The sequence below is a fragment of the Ascaphus truei genome, chromosome 3, assembly GCF_040206685.1.
Source record: "Ascaphus truei isolate aAscTru1 chromosome 3, aAscTru1.hap1, whole genome shotgun sequence".
Lineage (NCBI taxonomy): Eukaryota > Metazoa > Chordata > Amphibia > Anura > Ascaphidae > Ascaphus > Ascaphus truei.
In genome coordinates this window covers 410,939,562-410,953,349 of record NC_134485.1, presented here as the reverse complement: position 1 = coordinate 410,953,349, position 13,788 = coordinate 410,939,562, and the positions used below count along the sequence as shown (strand labels likewise).

At 44.8% G+C, this 13,788-nt stretch overlaps 1 protein-coding gene across 1 annotated transcript in view; it reads right to left on the bottom strand.

Moving 5' to 3' along the window:
• Positions 1 to 2,367: 2,367 nt before the first annotated feature.
• TENM4 (teneurin transmembrane protein 4) overlaps positions 2,368 to 13,788 on the bottom strand; it is a 1,230,300-nt gene continuing 1,218,879 nt past the window's right edge. Inside the window, 2 exon segments of the mRNA XM_075592607.1 lie at positions 2,368 to 5,783; positions 12,097 to 12,239. Of these exon segments, the coding sequence (XP_075448722.1) occupies positions 5,025 to 5,783; positions 12,097 to 12,239 (902 nt within the window). The 3' untranslated portion in view covers positions 2,368 to 5,024.

The following is a 13,788-nucleotide window of genomic DNA, read 5'->3' as shown; positions in this document are numbered from 1 at the left end:
TATATACACATACATACATATGCACACACATATATATATATACACACACACAGAATTGTAGAAATATTAATTCTAGACTCCATGAACGATGCTCGTATTGTATATTGGACCTTTTGTTATTGGGCAGTGCGAGTTAACCCTTGCAGCCTCTATTGGAAAATATATTGTTTATGTTATGTATTGTAGGCTGGGAGTTATTTGGCTAGGTACATTTATTATACATTGCTAAATGGTACTGCACCATTAGGAAGCCCTAAGTGTGATGTGTGATGATCCACTGCTTTTCCAAACTAAATACAGTGAGGCATCTCTACGGATGAGCAGCACGTTTATAACTCCTGTGTGCACAGCCGCAGCGTACTGTATAATGCTTAGCAGGACAGAACTGATCGTGGCTGTTTGTGGTAAATTGCAGACGATCGTGGTTTATTTATTTATTTTTAATCTGAGCCTGAACTTGAAGGTTAAAAACAGTCCAGGGTGTGCGGATATACTTTGCGCATCTTTTGCTTTCAGGCTTTTAAATTTTAAAAAGGTGCGGCAAAATGAAAAAATAGCCGATTCTGGACATGCACAAGCAATGAAGTCCATTAAGAGGTATGCCACTTCTAACGTGCTGGTGTACAAGGTATTATTACACTGTGTCATCTGAAGAAGACTGGAACAAAATAGGACAAAAAGGCTGCATAACATATTTTAATCAGTGCGGTTTGGTTAGTGCAGGGGAAGACACCCTCTGTTCTCAAGGTCCACCAACAGGTCAGGTTTGCAGGATATCCCTGCTTCAGCACAGGTGGCTCAATCAGTGGCTCACTCTTCAACCGTGCCACAGATTGAGCCACCTCTGCTGAAGCAGGGATATCCAGCAAACCTGACCTGTTGGTGCCCTTGAGCACTGAAGGTGGCTACCCCTGGGCTGGTCAATACTGGTGGCTTGTTTTACCCCTCCCCCAGCCCCCGCACCCTATGCAGTGCATGGGGAAAACGGTACAAAAAAAAGTGATCCCGGAAAAAGTATTCAGCATACTGTATACTACAAGGACAAAATAGAGAAGATTCGTTTCGAGAGATCTGGTCATTCAAACCCTGAAGTCACGTGTGCAGGAGTAAGCGTATCATGTGCCGGGATGCGCAGTCTTGGTTTCAATGACACGACTGAAACAGACCAGGCCACAGTACATCGAGGGCTGGGATGAAGCTTCTGTACAACATCAGGTCAGATTCTAACATTTCATGTTAAGTGCATTGACTTAATGAATAGCGCGGCCATCGATCAACGTGACATCTACAAGTCACGGCTCAAAAGGGGGCTTTATGCGTCTTCGTCTATCAGGTTTTTTTTTTAATTTATGGTTATTATTATGGTATTCTTAATGGGCTAAACATTGGGATTACACTTTCTGAAAGGCAGCGGCAGAAATAGCTGGAGTCCCGAGCACTAATTAAAAGGGGCCTGCAGAATGGGTGACAGTTTGGGGGGCTCGTGTAGTTTGTGTTGGAGATCCCTGCTGGAAAATATCAAAAGAATATTGATTGACAATTGCTCTCTCACGTTAGTAAAACGAGAGAGAAGAGAGAGAATACCCCCCCCCCCCCCCCACACACACACACACACGTACTGATGCAGTCCAATTCAATTTTGAAATAAACATTGTTGTAATGTAGGGGTTCTCAACGCCAGTCCTCAAGACACCCCCCCCCATCAGGTCAGGTTTCCAGGATATCCCAGCTTCAGCACTGGTGGCTCAATCAGTCCCTGATTCAGCACAGCTGGCTCAGTCCTCGACTGAGCCACCGAATGAGGCACCTGAGCTGAACCAGCGATATCCTTAAAACCTGACTTGTTGGGGGGGGGGGGGGGAGTTGGAGTTGTCTTGAGGACTGGAGTAATGGTTTGTAATATGTTGCTGGCCTTCTTTGCTGTTAAAGTACCTTCTTAAGCAGAGATTCTCTGTTTTTCATTTGTCATGTTCTAAGATTCCAGCGGGGATATGTGCTACATATACAGGTGCGCCGACGAGTATTCTAAAACTTGCCTTAAACTTGCCTTGGAAAATCTGGGGCAATCACCAACAAGACCCAGGTACATGCTGGGTACAAGCTGCAACATTTAAGTGACATTTCTGCAGAGACTAATGGCCCATCGGATTAACACAGCAGGGGTCCCTGGCAGTCCCATTCAGTTTGAATGGGACTGCCAGGGACCCCCGCTGTTAATCCGATGGGCCATTAGTCTGTCTGCAGAAATGTCACTGGAATGTTGCAGCATGTACCCAGCATGTACCTGGGTCTTGTTGGTGATTGCACCAGGTTTGTTTTAGAATACTCGTCGCTGTGTGTGCGTGTGTGTACACACACACACACACACACACACACACACACACACACACACACACACACACACACACACACACACACACACACACACACACACACACACACACACACACACACACACACACACACACACACACACACCTGTCTCCAGAAAGAACTAAAAAAAAGTTATCTTTGTTTCTTGACCCTCCAAAGATCTCTTGAGGTTTTGATAGAAATCCTGATTAGGTAACAGTTGTTCCCAGCTATTCCTATGATTGGTAATTAATAATTGATAAAGACTATCAGACTGGCTGGTTCCTTTTTTTAATAAATTGGAGGTGAGAGGTGAATCAAGGGGGTCTTATGTACTAACATTCTCTGGCTGCAAAAGCATGAGCTTCTTGATGGATCTGGTGCAGTGCGTTTGCCGCAGGGAGTCGGACACATGGCCACCAATCTGTGCACATGAGCTGAATGAGTTAAAGTCAGCTGTACTTCGTTTTCACATAGCGTGTCTGTGCTATTATTTGTATTATTAAATTAGACCTCTAAAATGGGTGTTTTGGTGTTGAACAAATACTTCAACTGTGACACGTTGTAGAGTGTAACCTCACGGCTCTGTGCTCTGCAGTTGGTCTTTTTCAAGCAATGATATGATGCGCGGATATGTGGAGCAACAAGGTGTTAGGGGAGTGGACACATTTTATAATGGGACATATTGGCTTGTAAGTCTCTATAAATAACCTGCCTTCACGTGCGTGTCAATTGTTTCACCATTTAAAGTTGAACTTGGTTTTAACTTGAATCATTTGACATCAAAGGTATTCAACATAAAAGCCGATGCGTTGAGATTGGCGTCGAGGAGGAAATATTAGATAACAGACGGCCGGCTAAGATGCGCAAAACATAAAGATTCTATTTCCAAATGCAGCTGAACAAGTGATGGCGACTCTGAAACTGGGCCTTCAGTATGCCTGTCAAGAGCTGCCAGAAGCCACCAGATCCGCAGGTCACAGATCCATTTGGGTTTTATGTTTAAGTTTCATAAAAACTGCAGTAAACTAGCATTACAAACCCTAGGTCGTGTGTGTGTGTGTGTGTGTGTGTGTGTGTGTGTGTGTGTGTGTGTGTGTGTGTGTGTGTGTGTGTGGTCAACTTTATAGTCACTCTAAATTTGTTTACATAAATAATCGGTTTAAAAAAAAAAAATCTGCCTTTTTTTCCTTTTCTTCATTTTTTACAAAATAACATTTTCAGATTCTTTCATATGGAAGGGAGAGATAGAAAGATATGTGAGCGGCAAAAACAACCCTTGCTGATATCTGCATAAGAATCGTTTTGTAAAGCAGTAGCTTATGTTACAGGGTGCGTAAACTCGTATCTAACTGAATACAACTGCAGAACGGCAATTCTGTGGGCAAACCAGACTCTCCGTATCTGCCATCGACCTTAATGAATCAAAGAATCGGCTCCTGTTCCTTTGCACTCATTCTTTGGTCTCAATGCACTCATTCCATCACTAAATGACGTCAGGAAAAAAGGGGGAGGTGTCTGATCAATGTAGGAAGCATTTTGCAGATATGTCCTTGTGTCCTCATCGACTCCGTACTATGGTCAGACACAACAAAGGAGAAAAGAAATACCACCATTTCATTTCCGTTGAGTGATAAAATGAATGATTTGAGACTGAGGCCTTCCTTTAGCTCTTTCGTTCATAAGTGAGCCGGAAGCCTCCAACGCAGTTCGCCCACGGAGAGCACGTGTAGGACTAACACACACATTTCCAACCCTATGAGAAAAAGAGTCGTCTCTTTAGAAAAATTCAGATCTGAACTGCAGACATGAATCGCACAATGCTTCAGTTAAAAATAAAACAGGCAGACTTCCTCTATTGGAAACCCAATTCATTGGTCACTCCATGCTGTAGGTTCCACTGCGACAGCCTTTCTGTGCAGCAGGACCCCGAAAACACTTAAATGTCCCAAAGCGAAAATGGAAAAGGTCCTGTTGTTCTCTAGAGGCACACAATTCATATTGTTACTTTTACAAGGTGGGAGACTGCACGGCCCCATCCTGGCATGTTCATAAAAGCACATAAAAAGCGTCTTAAGTCTCATCCAAACCTGTTGGAAAATACTATCATTTGCAATTTAAATGTAACGCAAGTAACACATCGGGACAGGGATTCCTCCTGCCACATACTGTATTATGAGAGACAAAGTAAATGATATGAACAGTTTTGGTTAAATCAAGGCAAAATTCAGTTCTTAATCTCGAAACTGAATAGACTTTTTGTTTCCCCCTCTGCAAGACGAGCTGCCCCCTGCTCCCGTTAAGAAAGGGTTAAGAGGATACAAATTATCACAGACATCCATTTTGCAAGTCACACCGAGTACCTGTTAACATACGTTGACACTCCTCACTTAAATTCCTCACAAGGGAAAAAGAACAAGAGACAGTAAATTTCACTGTGATCACACTACAGCAAAATACCTTCTGTTCATTGCAAAACGTGTGAAGGCCAAATTTATAAAAAAAAAAAAAAAAAATACAAATAAAAAAAAATGTTGCATGAGTTACAGTGCAACAGCATCTCGTTTTCTTCTCTCATGTCCATTAAAAAAGGATTGATTACAACACAGTTCAGGTATGCGGCCACAACAGTAGCTGTCTTTGGCAAGAAGTCAACACATCAACCCTCTATGTCACCTTCTGCCCATTTCACTCTGTCTCATGAAATGGATGTTATTAGCACTGTCTGAGAGTTCTGGGTACTGCTCGACTGAGATGACAAAGTAGCCATCATAGCCCTGCACCCGGCCAGTGTTGAGTATCTGCTGCTTTTCTCCTTCTGTCCATGAACGAAGGCCCTCCTCCCCATCCTGTAGTCTTTGCTGCTCCTTGAGCCAAGCCTGAGACACTGCCCGCTGCCTAGCCAGTTCCAGCACACGGACCTTCTCCTCGTCCAATGTGGTCCCGTAGCGTGTGTTCAAGCATAGGGAGCTATACTGAAGCTGGATGTCTGTGTAACGTCTAGTCCTTGCACCAAGAACTGTGTTGATTTGCGACACTGTGACATTGACACCGTTCTCCAAGGTTCTTCTGCCACCGCTGAGACCCAACATTGATAGGTCATTTTCTGAGGGTCCCTGCTTGATGAAATAATGGGTGTCAACTCCGTCAATGGTGAAATGCAAGTTCTCCAAATATTGGGCATTGTTCAAAATGGCAGCAATTCGCCTGCCATCCTCGTTGGCGACGCTGATGATATCTGTGGTGACTCGGCCATCTTTCATTGCAAACTTCACCCCTTTTCCAAAGATGGAACCCGAGGAGGCAAACTTCTTATTCTCTTTCTCCAGGCGACAGCCAGCAAAGGTGGAGCCATAAATCTGATCAAAGCGTTCCAAGGTGACAAATGCTTTCAGCTGCTTCTGCACTTCACACTGCACCCCCAAAATGGACTGTTAGAAAAACAAAAAAGAAAACACAAAATATTACAATTTGGTTAACATTAGTAGATCTAGTTGGGATACTTAGGGGGGTAAATTCAATATAGATTTTTTGGGCTGGTCACGGTGCAACTGGCCGCTTCAGAGAATACAGAATTACACCCATAGGAGGTTATGCATTAAAGTGCACCAGTGCCGATCGTGCACTACTGCTTGCATACCCATGGTGCACATGGGAGTTTTCATGCAGTAGTACATGCAGTAGTACACTTTATTGAATAACCCCCTTAGTAACTGAGCAATGAGAGTTCTCAGATGTTCTAGGTTTCATCAACGAATTAAGCATTTGGGGATCATTTATTAAATGGTTCCTGCTCTAAAACCGATGAAAGGATACAGCAGAAAAGATGTATGTATGAAAGAGTGATATCCCATTGAGACCAATAGGATTTTATTCAGAAATCTGGTTCTGTTTTTCTGCACCAATATTTGATCAGATTTGCCTCAGGGAGGTCTGTTTAACACCCCCCACACTGCAGTTCTTACCTCAATATTCTAATCCAAAGTCATTCTTAATTATGTCATCCAAATCTTCTCCATAATTGGTGCAATACCTGACCAAACATAGCATCAGATTTACCCTGATAAAGGTTCCCTCGGGCAGGGGTGCACAAACTTTTCCCCGTGCGCACCCATCAGCTTTCCTCGGAGCCTCGAGCCTCCCCCCCCCCCCATTTCTCGACCCTAGCGTCAAATGACGTGCGGGGTCATGTGACGGCACGTCGCCATGGTAACGTGACGTCATGTGACCCCGGGGCATCATTTGACGCCGGGTTACTAGGACGACGCGTCGCTGGAAGGTAAGTGTGTTATACAGTAGAGGCCTCGCGCGGTTCCCAGGAATTTAATTTAAATGCCTGGGGAGAGATCGCGGGACCTCTACAACTGCCGCCTCCCCTCAGAAAATCTAGCGCCCTCCCCCCCCCCCCCCGCCCCCAGTTTGCGCACCGCTGCCCTAGGGAACCAAAACATTGGTCAATTAAATTGAAAACAAAGCTGTGATGCGCCTTTGGAATAACAGTTTTTCTTCCCTGTCGGTGCAGGGTGAAACGTGGAAACCGAAAAAGCACTAAGGGCCGCATGCATGGAGCAGTGCTAGTCCATTTAAAAAAATGCTTACGCAATACTTATCTAATAATGAATAAGACAAGTGTCAAGCACCAGGCGCTTAACTTAGAATAAATGTCACTGCCGTTCGCTCACTGTGGGGACTGCCCATATAAAGGTGTTTGGCATTTGAATCAGGGGTGCTCAACTCCAGTCCTTAAAACAGGTCAGGTTTTCAGGATAGCCCAGCTTCAGCACAGGTGGCTCAATCAGTCCCTGCTTCAGCACAGCTGGCTCAATCAGAGGAAAGAGCCACCTGTGCTGAAGCTGGGATTTCCTGAAAACCTGATCTGTTTTGGAGGGGATGGGGGGATGGGACGGGGAGCACTCTTTTCTAAGCACAAACAGAAGGAGAAGTGTGTGTGGGGGGGTGGGGGGGGGGCTCAGTGAAGATTCTAATCAAAAGTGTAAAAGAGAACCAACTCTGAGGCTGAGGATATCTCCAAACTGCAAGCACATGTAGCAATGCCAATATATATGGGTGTGTATGTGCCTAGGAGCAAGGCGTGCGTGTGCTTATTTTTATGAGACTTATATTTTACATCTGTGCGAAATGACAGTAAAGTATTTTAGTGTTTGAAGCAGATTTTTTAGTGTTTTAAGGGATTACATTTATTTGGAGACGATCCCGCCTCTTATATCTGTAAATGTCAGGCGTGATTGATTCCTTTTACGAGCCGTGGCGCAGAATCAGGCCTTTGATTTATGTGGGCACATGCTTGGAATTAGGTTTGAAAAAAAAAAAAAAAAAAACCATACACTGATCAAAAGCACCTTGAAGAGATCAGACATGTTTCCTGGGCCTATCCCAGCACACACATCAGATTATCATGTTCCCCGGCACAGCGGAAAACACGCATGCACGCATGTGATCGCCCTGCTCAGCCCAGACCAGCAACACAATCTTATTGACAGATCTTATTGAATCCCCTCGCATATTTGATTCCGGGTGAAAAAATGCAAAGATTATTTATTGACAAACCACTCAGGGACGTCAATGTTACAATACCCCAGAGTAGTTTTTATTTATGTCTCATAGGCCCAGCAGCTTTAGCTGTTTTGATTATAAATGCTATAATGTTCTGGTTTAGCTATTCTGATTATACACTCTGTTATTCTGAGCTATTCTCACTGTACAATCGGTAATATTGTTCCCATTACATGCTGTTCCACAGAGCATATCACGTTCCTCCACCATTGAATGGTTCACAGCTCAGGCTTGGGTGTTACTATGTACAAATAATGTCACACTTCTTTTTATTTATATAATCATTCCAGTTAGCAACACACAGGTACAACAGCGTTACACTAATGTAACTAGTACAGTGTTCATATTGCCACATGGTGTGACGTCCTCCAGACAGAGGTAGGGGCTTGGGGCTCACGTGAAACCATTTCACGAGGGACAGAGAAATAAGCGTGGACCCAGCGCCTGGATTAAAACAGCAGAGATATCGGTCGTCTCTCTCAGTTTTGTTATAAAGATGCATTAAAGATCGGTGCTGTGTTCAGAATAAAATAAGAACAGAGGTACGGTGAAAGTGATACCTTTAATGGCTGTTTGTGAACGTGAATGTTTAGAACGAGGGCCAGCTTTTAGGAACAGTCAGGTCCCATTTTTCATGTATTTAGGTGACCCACCTGCAGGGGGCGCCAACGGCGGAGGGAGAGCTGGAACTGGAAGTTGGACCAGGCACAACATCCGCGTCTGGCTGCCGGGCAGCCTGAAAGTCGGACCCAACTTCTGCATTCGGGCACGGGATCAGCGCGGCACCGGAGATCCTCCCTCCCCCCCAAGGTAAGGTGTGTGTCCGTGTTAGCTAGTTATTGGTAGGGTTAGCATGTGTTTTGGGAGAGGTTTTTTTGTGTGTATTGGGGGGGGCTATTATGTGTATTGGGGGTTACTATGTCTATTGGGGGATGGGATTATTGTGTATTGGGGAGAGTGAGTTATATATTGTGGGAGGGGTGGGAGGTGGGGGTGTGGGGGAGAGAGGTGGGGGTGTGGGGGAGAGAGAGGTGGGAGTGTGGGAGAGAGAGGTGGGGGAGAGAGAGCTCGGGGGGAGGGAGAGAGAGCTGGGGTTGGAGATAGAGGGGTGGGGGAGAGAAGAGGGGGAGGGAGAAAGAGGAAGGGGGGATGGAGAGAGAGGAAGGGGGAGGAAGAGATTGGTGTGGGGAGAGAGAGAGGTGTGGGGGAGGATCGAGAGAGAGGTGGGAGGGATGGAGAGAGGTGGGGGGAGGGCGAGAGGAGAGGGAGAGAGAGGTGATGGAGAGAAAGTGGGGGGGGGAGAGAGAGAGAGTGGGTAGGGGGGAGAGAGGGATGGGGGAGAGAGTAGTGGGGGAGGTGGAGAGAGTGGTGGGGAAGGGGAAGAAAGTGGTGGGGGAGAGAAGGGAGGGTGAGGTGGGAGAGAGAGGTGGGGGAGAGGGAGAGAGAGGTGGGGGAGAGGGAGAGAGTGGTGGGGGGGAGGCCAGGGAGGCAGAAAGAGGTGTCAGAGGGAGGGAGCGGTGAGGACATGGAAGAGAGGTTGGGGAGGGAGAGGATGGGTGTGAGCGGGGGGGTTTCGCAATGGAATGGGACATTGGTCACAGTCATTTCACAGTGACCAAATGACCACCGGAAGTTGGCTACAGATGGACCCTCCACCGCAGCCGTTTCGCTGCTGGAACCCTTCTAAGGTTAGGGGGTTTATTTAAAGGGGTTTTAGCGCTAAGGGTAGGGGGTTAATTTAAGTGGTTTTACGAGTTAGAGTAGGGTGTTAATTTAAGGGGTTTTAGCGGTTAGACTAGGGGGTTCATTTAAGGGGTTTTAGCGGTTAGAGTAGGGTGTTAATTTAAGGGGTTTTAGCGGTTAAAGTAGGGGGTTAATTTAAGGGGTTTTAGCGGTTAGAGTAGGGTGTTAATTTAAGGGGTTTTAGCGGTTAGAGTAGGGTGTTAATTTAAGGGGTTTTAGCGGTTAGAGTAGGGGGTTAATTTAAGGGGTTTTAGTGGTTAGTGCTTTAGGGTAAGGACTTAAGGTAGGATTTTTTTCGGGTAAAAGCTTAGGGTAGGGGTTTTTCGGGCAAGGCACTTACCTTAGTGGCTAAGTTGCCGATTGCGGGGTGAGTCACGGCAAAGCGCCGGCGGCCATGTGGTTGCGGATAAATGTCCACCAACAAATGTCCTAGACCGGTCTCACAACGCGCCGACACCGGGGGAGAGGGGGCTGGGGGGCTGTGGAAACTAGTCCTGGGCCCCAGGAAAGCTGTCTGCGGCCCTGCCCACCTGAAGAAGAGACCTGAGCGGTCCTTACAGCTTCCATTCTTATTAAACATCGGTCAGTCACTAAAGGTATCACTTCTACCTCACTTATGTTATTTTTTCCACATTTCATTACAAAGCCTTTTTTTTTCCTGTTGTAAAGATGCAAATAATGCACCTCAAAAAAGTACGCCCGCTAACAGCAGCTGCTGAGAATAATGTCTGTAAGGTCTTCCTGATTTAGATCACATAAAAGTGCCGGCCAAAAGAACACGGAATATTACTTTTTCTGCTTTGAAATTAAACCAGGTTCTGAACCAACATCTGAACACTGAACACATTACTATCAGGGGGCTCAACGCCAGTCCTCTAGCTCCCCCCCCCCCCCAACAGGCCAGGTTTTCAGGATATCCCAGCTTCAGCACAGATGGCTCAATCAGTCCCTGCTTCAGCACAGGTGGCTCAATCCGTCTCTGCTTCAGCACAGGTGGCTCAATCAGTTCCTGCTTCAGCGCAGATGGCTCAATCAGTCACTGGTTCATCACAGGTGGCTCAATCTTTTGACAAAGACTGAGCCTCTGATTGAGCCAACTGTGCTGAAGCTGGGAAATCCTGAACACCTGACCTGTTGTTGGGGGGGGGGGCTTGAGGATGGGAGTTGAGCCCCCCTGTTCTACATAGCAGAACCCCACTGGTCTGATTGGGCTGATTTCTCACTTCTAGGATATTTGGAAAATAACAATGTGACTGGGAGGGAGTAGAAATGTTGGATTTCACCCCACGGGCGGTGAATAAGAAAATTAGAAAATGCAAAAATAGGTCCAACTGTTTAAATCTGTAATAACACATAGCTGTATGTGGGTGAGGTCTGCAAGATGATTTACTCGCACGATAAAGGCTCTCATGTAAAGCTGAGAAAGAGCCATTGAGTGCACAGGTGAGCACAGGTGCTATACAACACTACCACATTTAGACATAGCCTATAACTGCATCTACTTGGACCTTGATAGCACATTCCTATACAGAGGTAACAGAAAGACATATAAAGCACTGCAGGCTCATAGCCCAATCCTCACTCAGGGGCTGTTTGCCGGACGCATATTCAATGTAGAAGAAGAAATCTAAAACTGAAACATTATGAGCTCATTCCCATAGCTATAGTCAGAGGTGTTCCCATTGTGTGCGTCAGGGACAGACTGAGCAGTGTGAGAATCATACCGTCTACGCCTGACTATCTTTGTTACACTTGGTACTATAACTCATGTTAACCAGCATGAAACCTTGGATTACTTCAAATGTATAGGCTGTGTGTATGAAGATATAGTGCAGAAACGTATAGGACAGGGAAGACTGTAGGAAGGACGAGATGGGACACATGTTTAAAACCACAGTAATGAGCATCAATGTCATTAATACGAGAAACGAATCTCTCACCATCCTGACAATCGCACGAATACTTCTCTAATTAAATTCTAAATAAACTAGCATAATAATCCCTTCTCCCCTTGAAGTTTCACTTCCTCTAAGTAATGGATATGGCTGCCCTAAAAGAACAGCTGGTTTGAGCTAATGCCCAATAATGTAAAATAAAATACATACAAAACGATGTGGCAGATACGTACAGAAAGAGATTTTTATAGTTTGTTATCAATATCACTTTATATTGCTAGTTTAAGTGACTAATAAACATGTGCCAAAGGAACTCCAAATCACATTTAAAGATTTGCCATATACAAATGGTTTTGAAGTTTATGTTTCCATCTGGCGTTTTCCCTCTCTAATAAGGGTTTTCTTTCAGCTGGAACTTACTAGCAGTATCTCACTGGGACACGGATAATCCCCTGACTGACTGCAAGAACAGCGTTTCATTCCCACCTTCTGCAAAGTTAAGCACGTCGATGGATGCTACGGATTACTGTACCTTGCTGTTGTCCCACTCTTGGGTTTTCATCTGAGTGTTGATGAGTTCGTAGGACGGCTCCATTGCGTCTATATCAGGTTTGGCATAGCCAGGGATCACATTGTGCAGCTGGAATCCGAAAGTGAGCAGCCAGCTGTTGACATCTGGAGTGCGGAGCAGGGAGAGAAACGGCAATGTTTTTAGCACATGAAGACACCTGTGTGCCCTAGAGGATTCTTCAATGTTAAAAGAAGCTTGTAAAGTGAGAAAAGTTATCCCTCCAAAATAGATACAGTATCTATTCATTTGCGCTTGAATGAATTCAAGATGAGCCGAATGGGGTAGTACTTTCAGAAAGGCATTGAGTGTGTGATGTTAAACCTCTTTTTGCTGGAGGCACGGTTATGCACAGCTTTGCTATTATCCCTTCACTTAATGGTTTGGGGGATTTTCATTCCTTAATTAGATTATAAAACACATGACCAAAAGTCTTATTTCACGCTTCTAACAATGATCCCTTCTTACTTTAAAAAGAGTTTTCTTTCATTCTGTATAAAAGTAACGGTTTCATTGGCTAAGGATTAAGGGCCATACTTGCTAAGCTGTACTACTCCCTAAAACACAGTTGCCGTGCCGGGAATACCCTTCATGGCCCATTCAAATGAATGTGATGCAATAGCGCTGTTTAGTCAATCTGGCCCTGTGTGTGCACAAAATGATTTCCAATGGAAATGTGTACTCCGCAAGTGCTTCGTATTTTGAGAGTACAGCTCAACCCCGTTATAGCGCGATCCGTTACAACGCAAATCCGCTTATAACGCGATCCTAGCGTGGCTCCCAATTTTCGTATTTATGAATACTTTACAACACGATTATTGGTATCTTAAATACTTTATTGTACAACGCATCCAATTGTACATTGCTTATAACGCAATGTGATTCTTTGGACCCCAAGCACAGCGTTATAAGGGGGTTGATCTGTACTTTGCAATCCTACAGATGTCCCCCACCTTATTTTTTGGATAGGCTGCACTGCAAACTTGCTGCATCTGGCAACAGCCCGTCCCGTATCAGAATAACAGTGCATTGCTGACCTAACGAAAAGCTCATCCGACATACTGTATAAGTCGGCACGTGTGCACTGAAAGGAAATGTCTTCAACAACAACGTTGGATGCTATTCCCTAGACAAATTGCTCAAATGAATGATCCAAGTTTCTGTGTATTTGAATGATTGAACTCTGGATTGTGTCAAAACTGCACACAGCAAGTAAATGCAAGTGTAATTAAGCAGATGTGTGAGCTTCTAGATGAGGCATCTGCAGTATACATGGATGGTTAAACTTCAGTGTTCAGGACTCAGTATAATAGACTCTTCTGTACACTCTGTTCATCTATTGCTTGAGTAATGATTCATACTTTAATAATCAATCACTATGTATTCTGCATTTTAATAATGTCCTTGGAAAAAAAAGGCTGAGGTCATAATCAATTGCCATGTCTGATTAACTGCAGATTTGCTATAGTTTTAAGTTACCTTAAATGAGATCACCATAAGCATTAGGCGATTTCTTTAAAGCCCCTCAGTACTGGATGAACACACAAGGAACGGTTAAGTGAAATCTGGGCGCCAAGCTGTTTTCAACTGCTAAATGGGGTCAAAACGTGTAGTGGAGATTAATGGTACTTAAAGCAACAGTACAAACAACTTAAT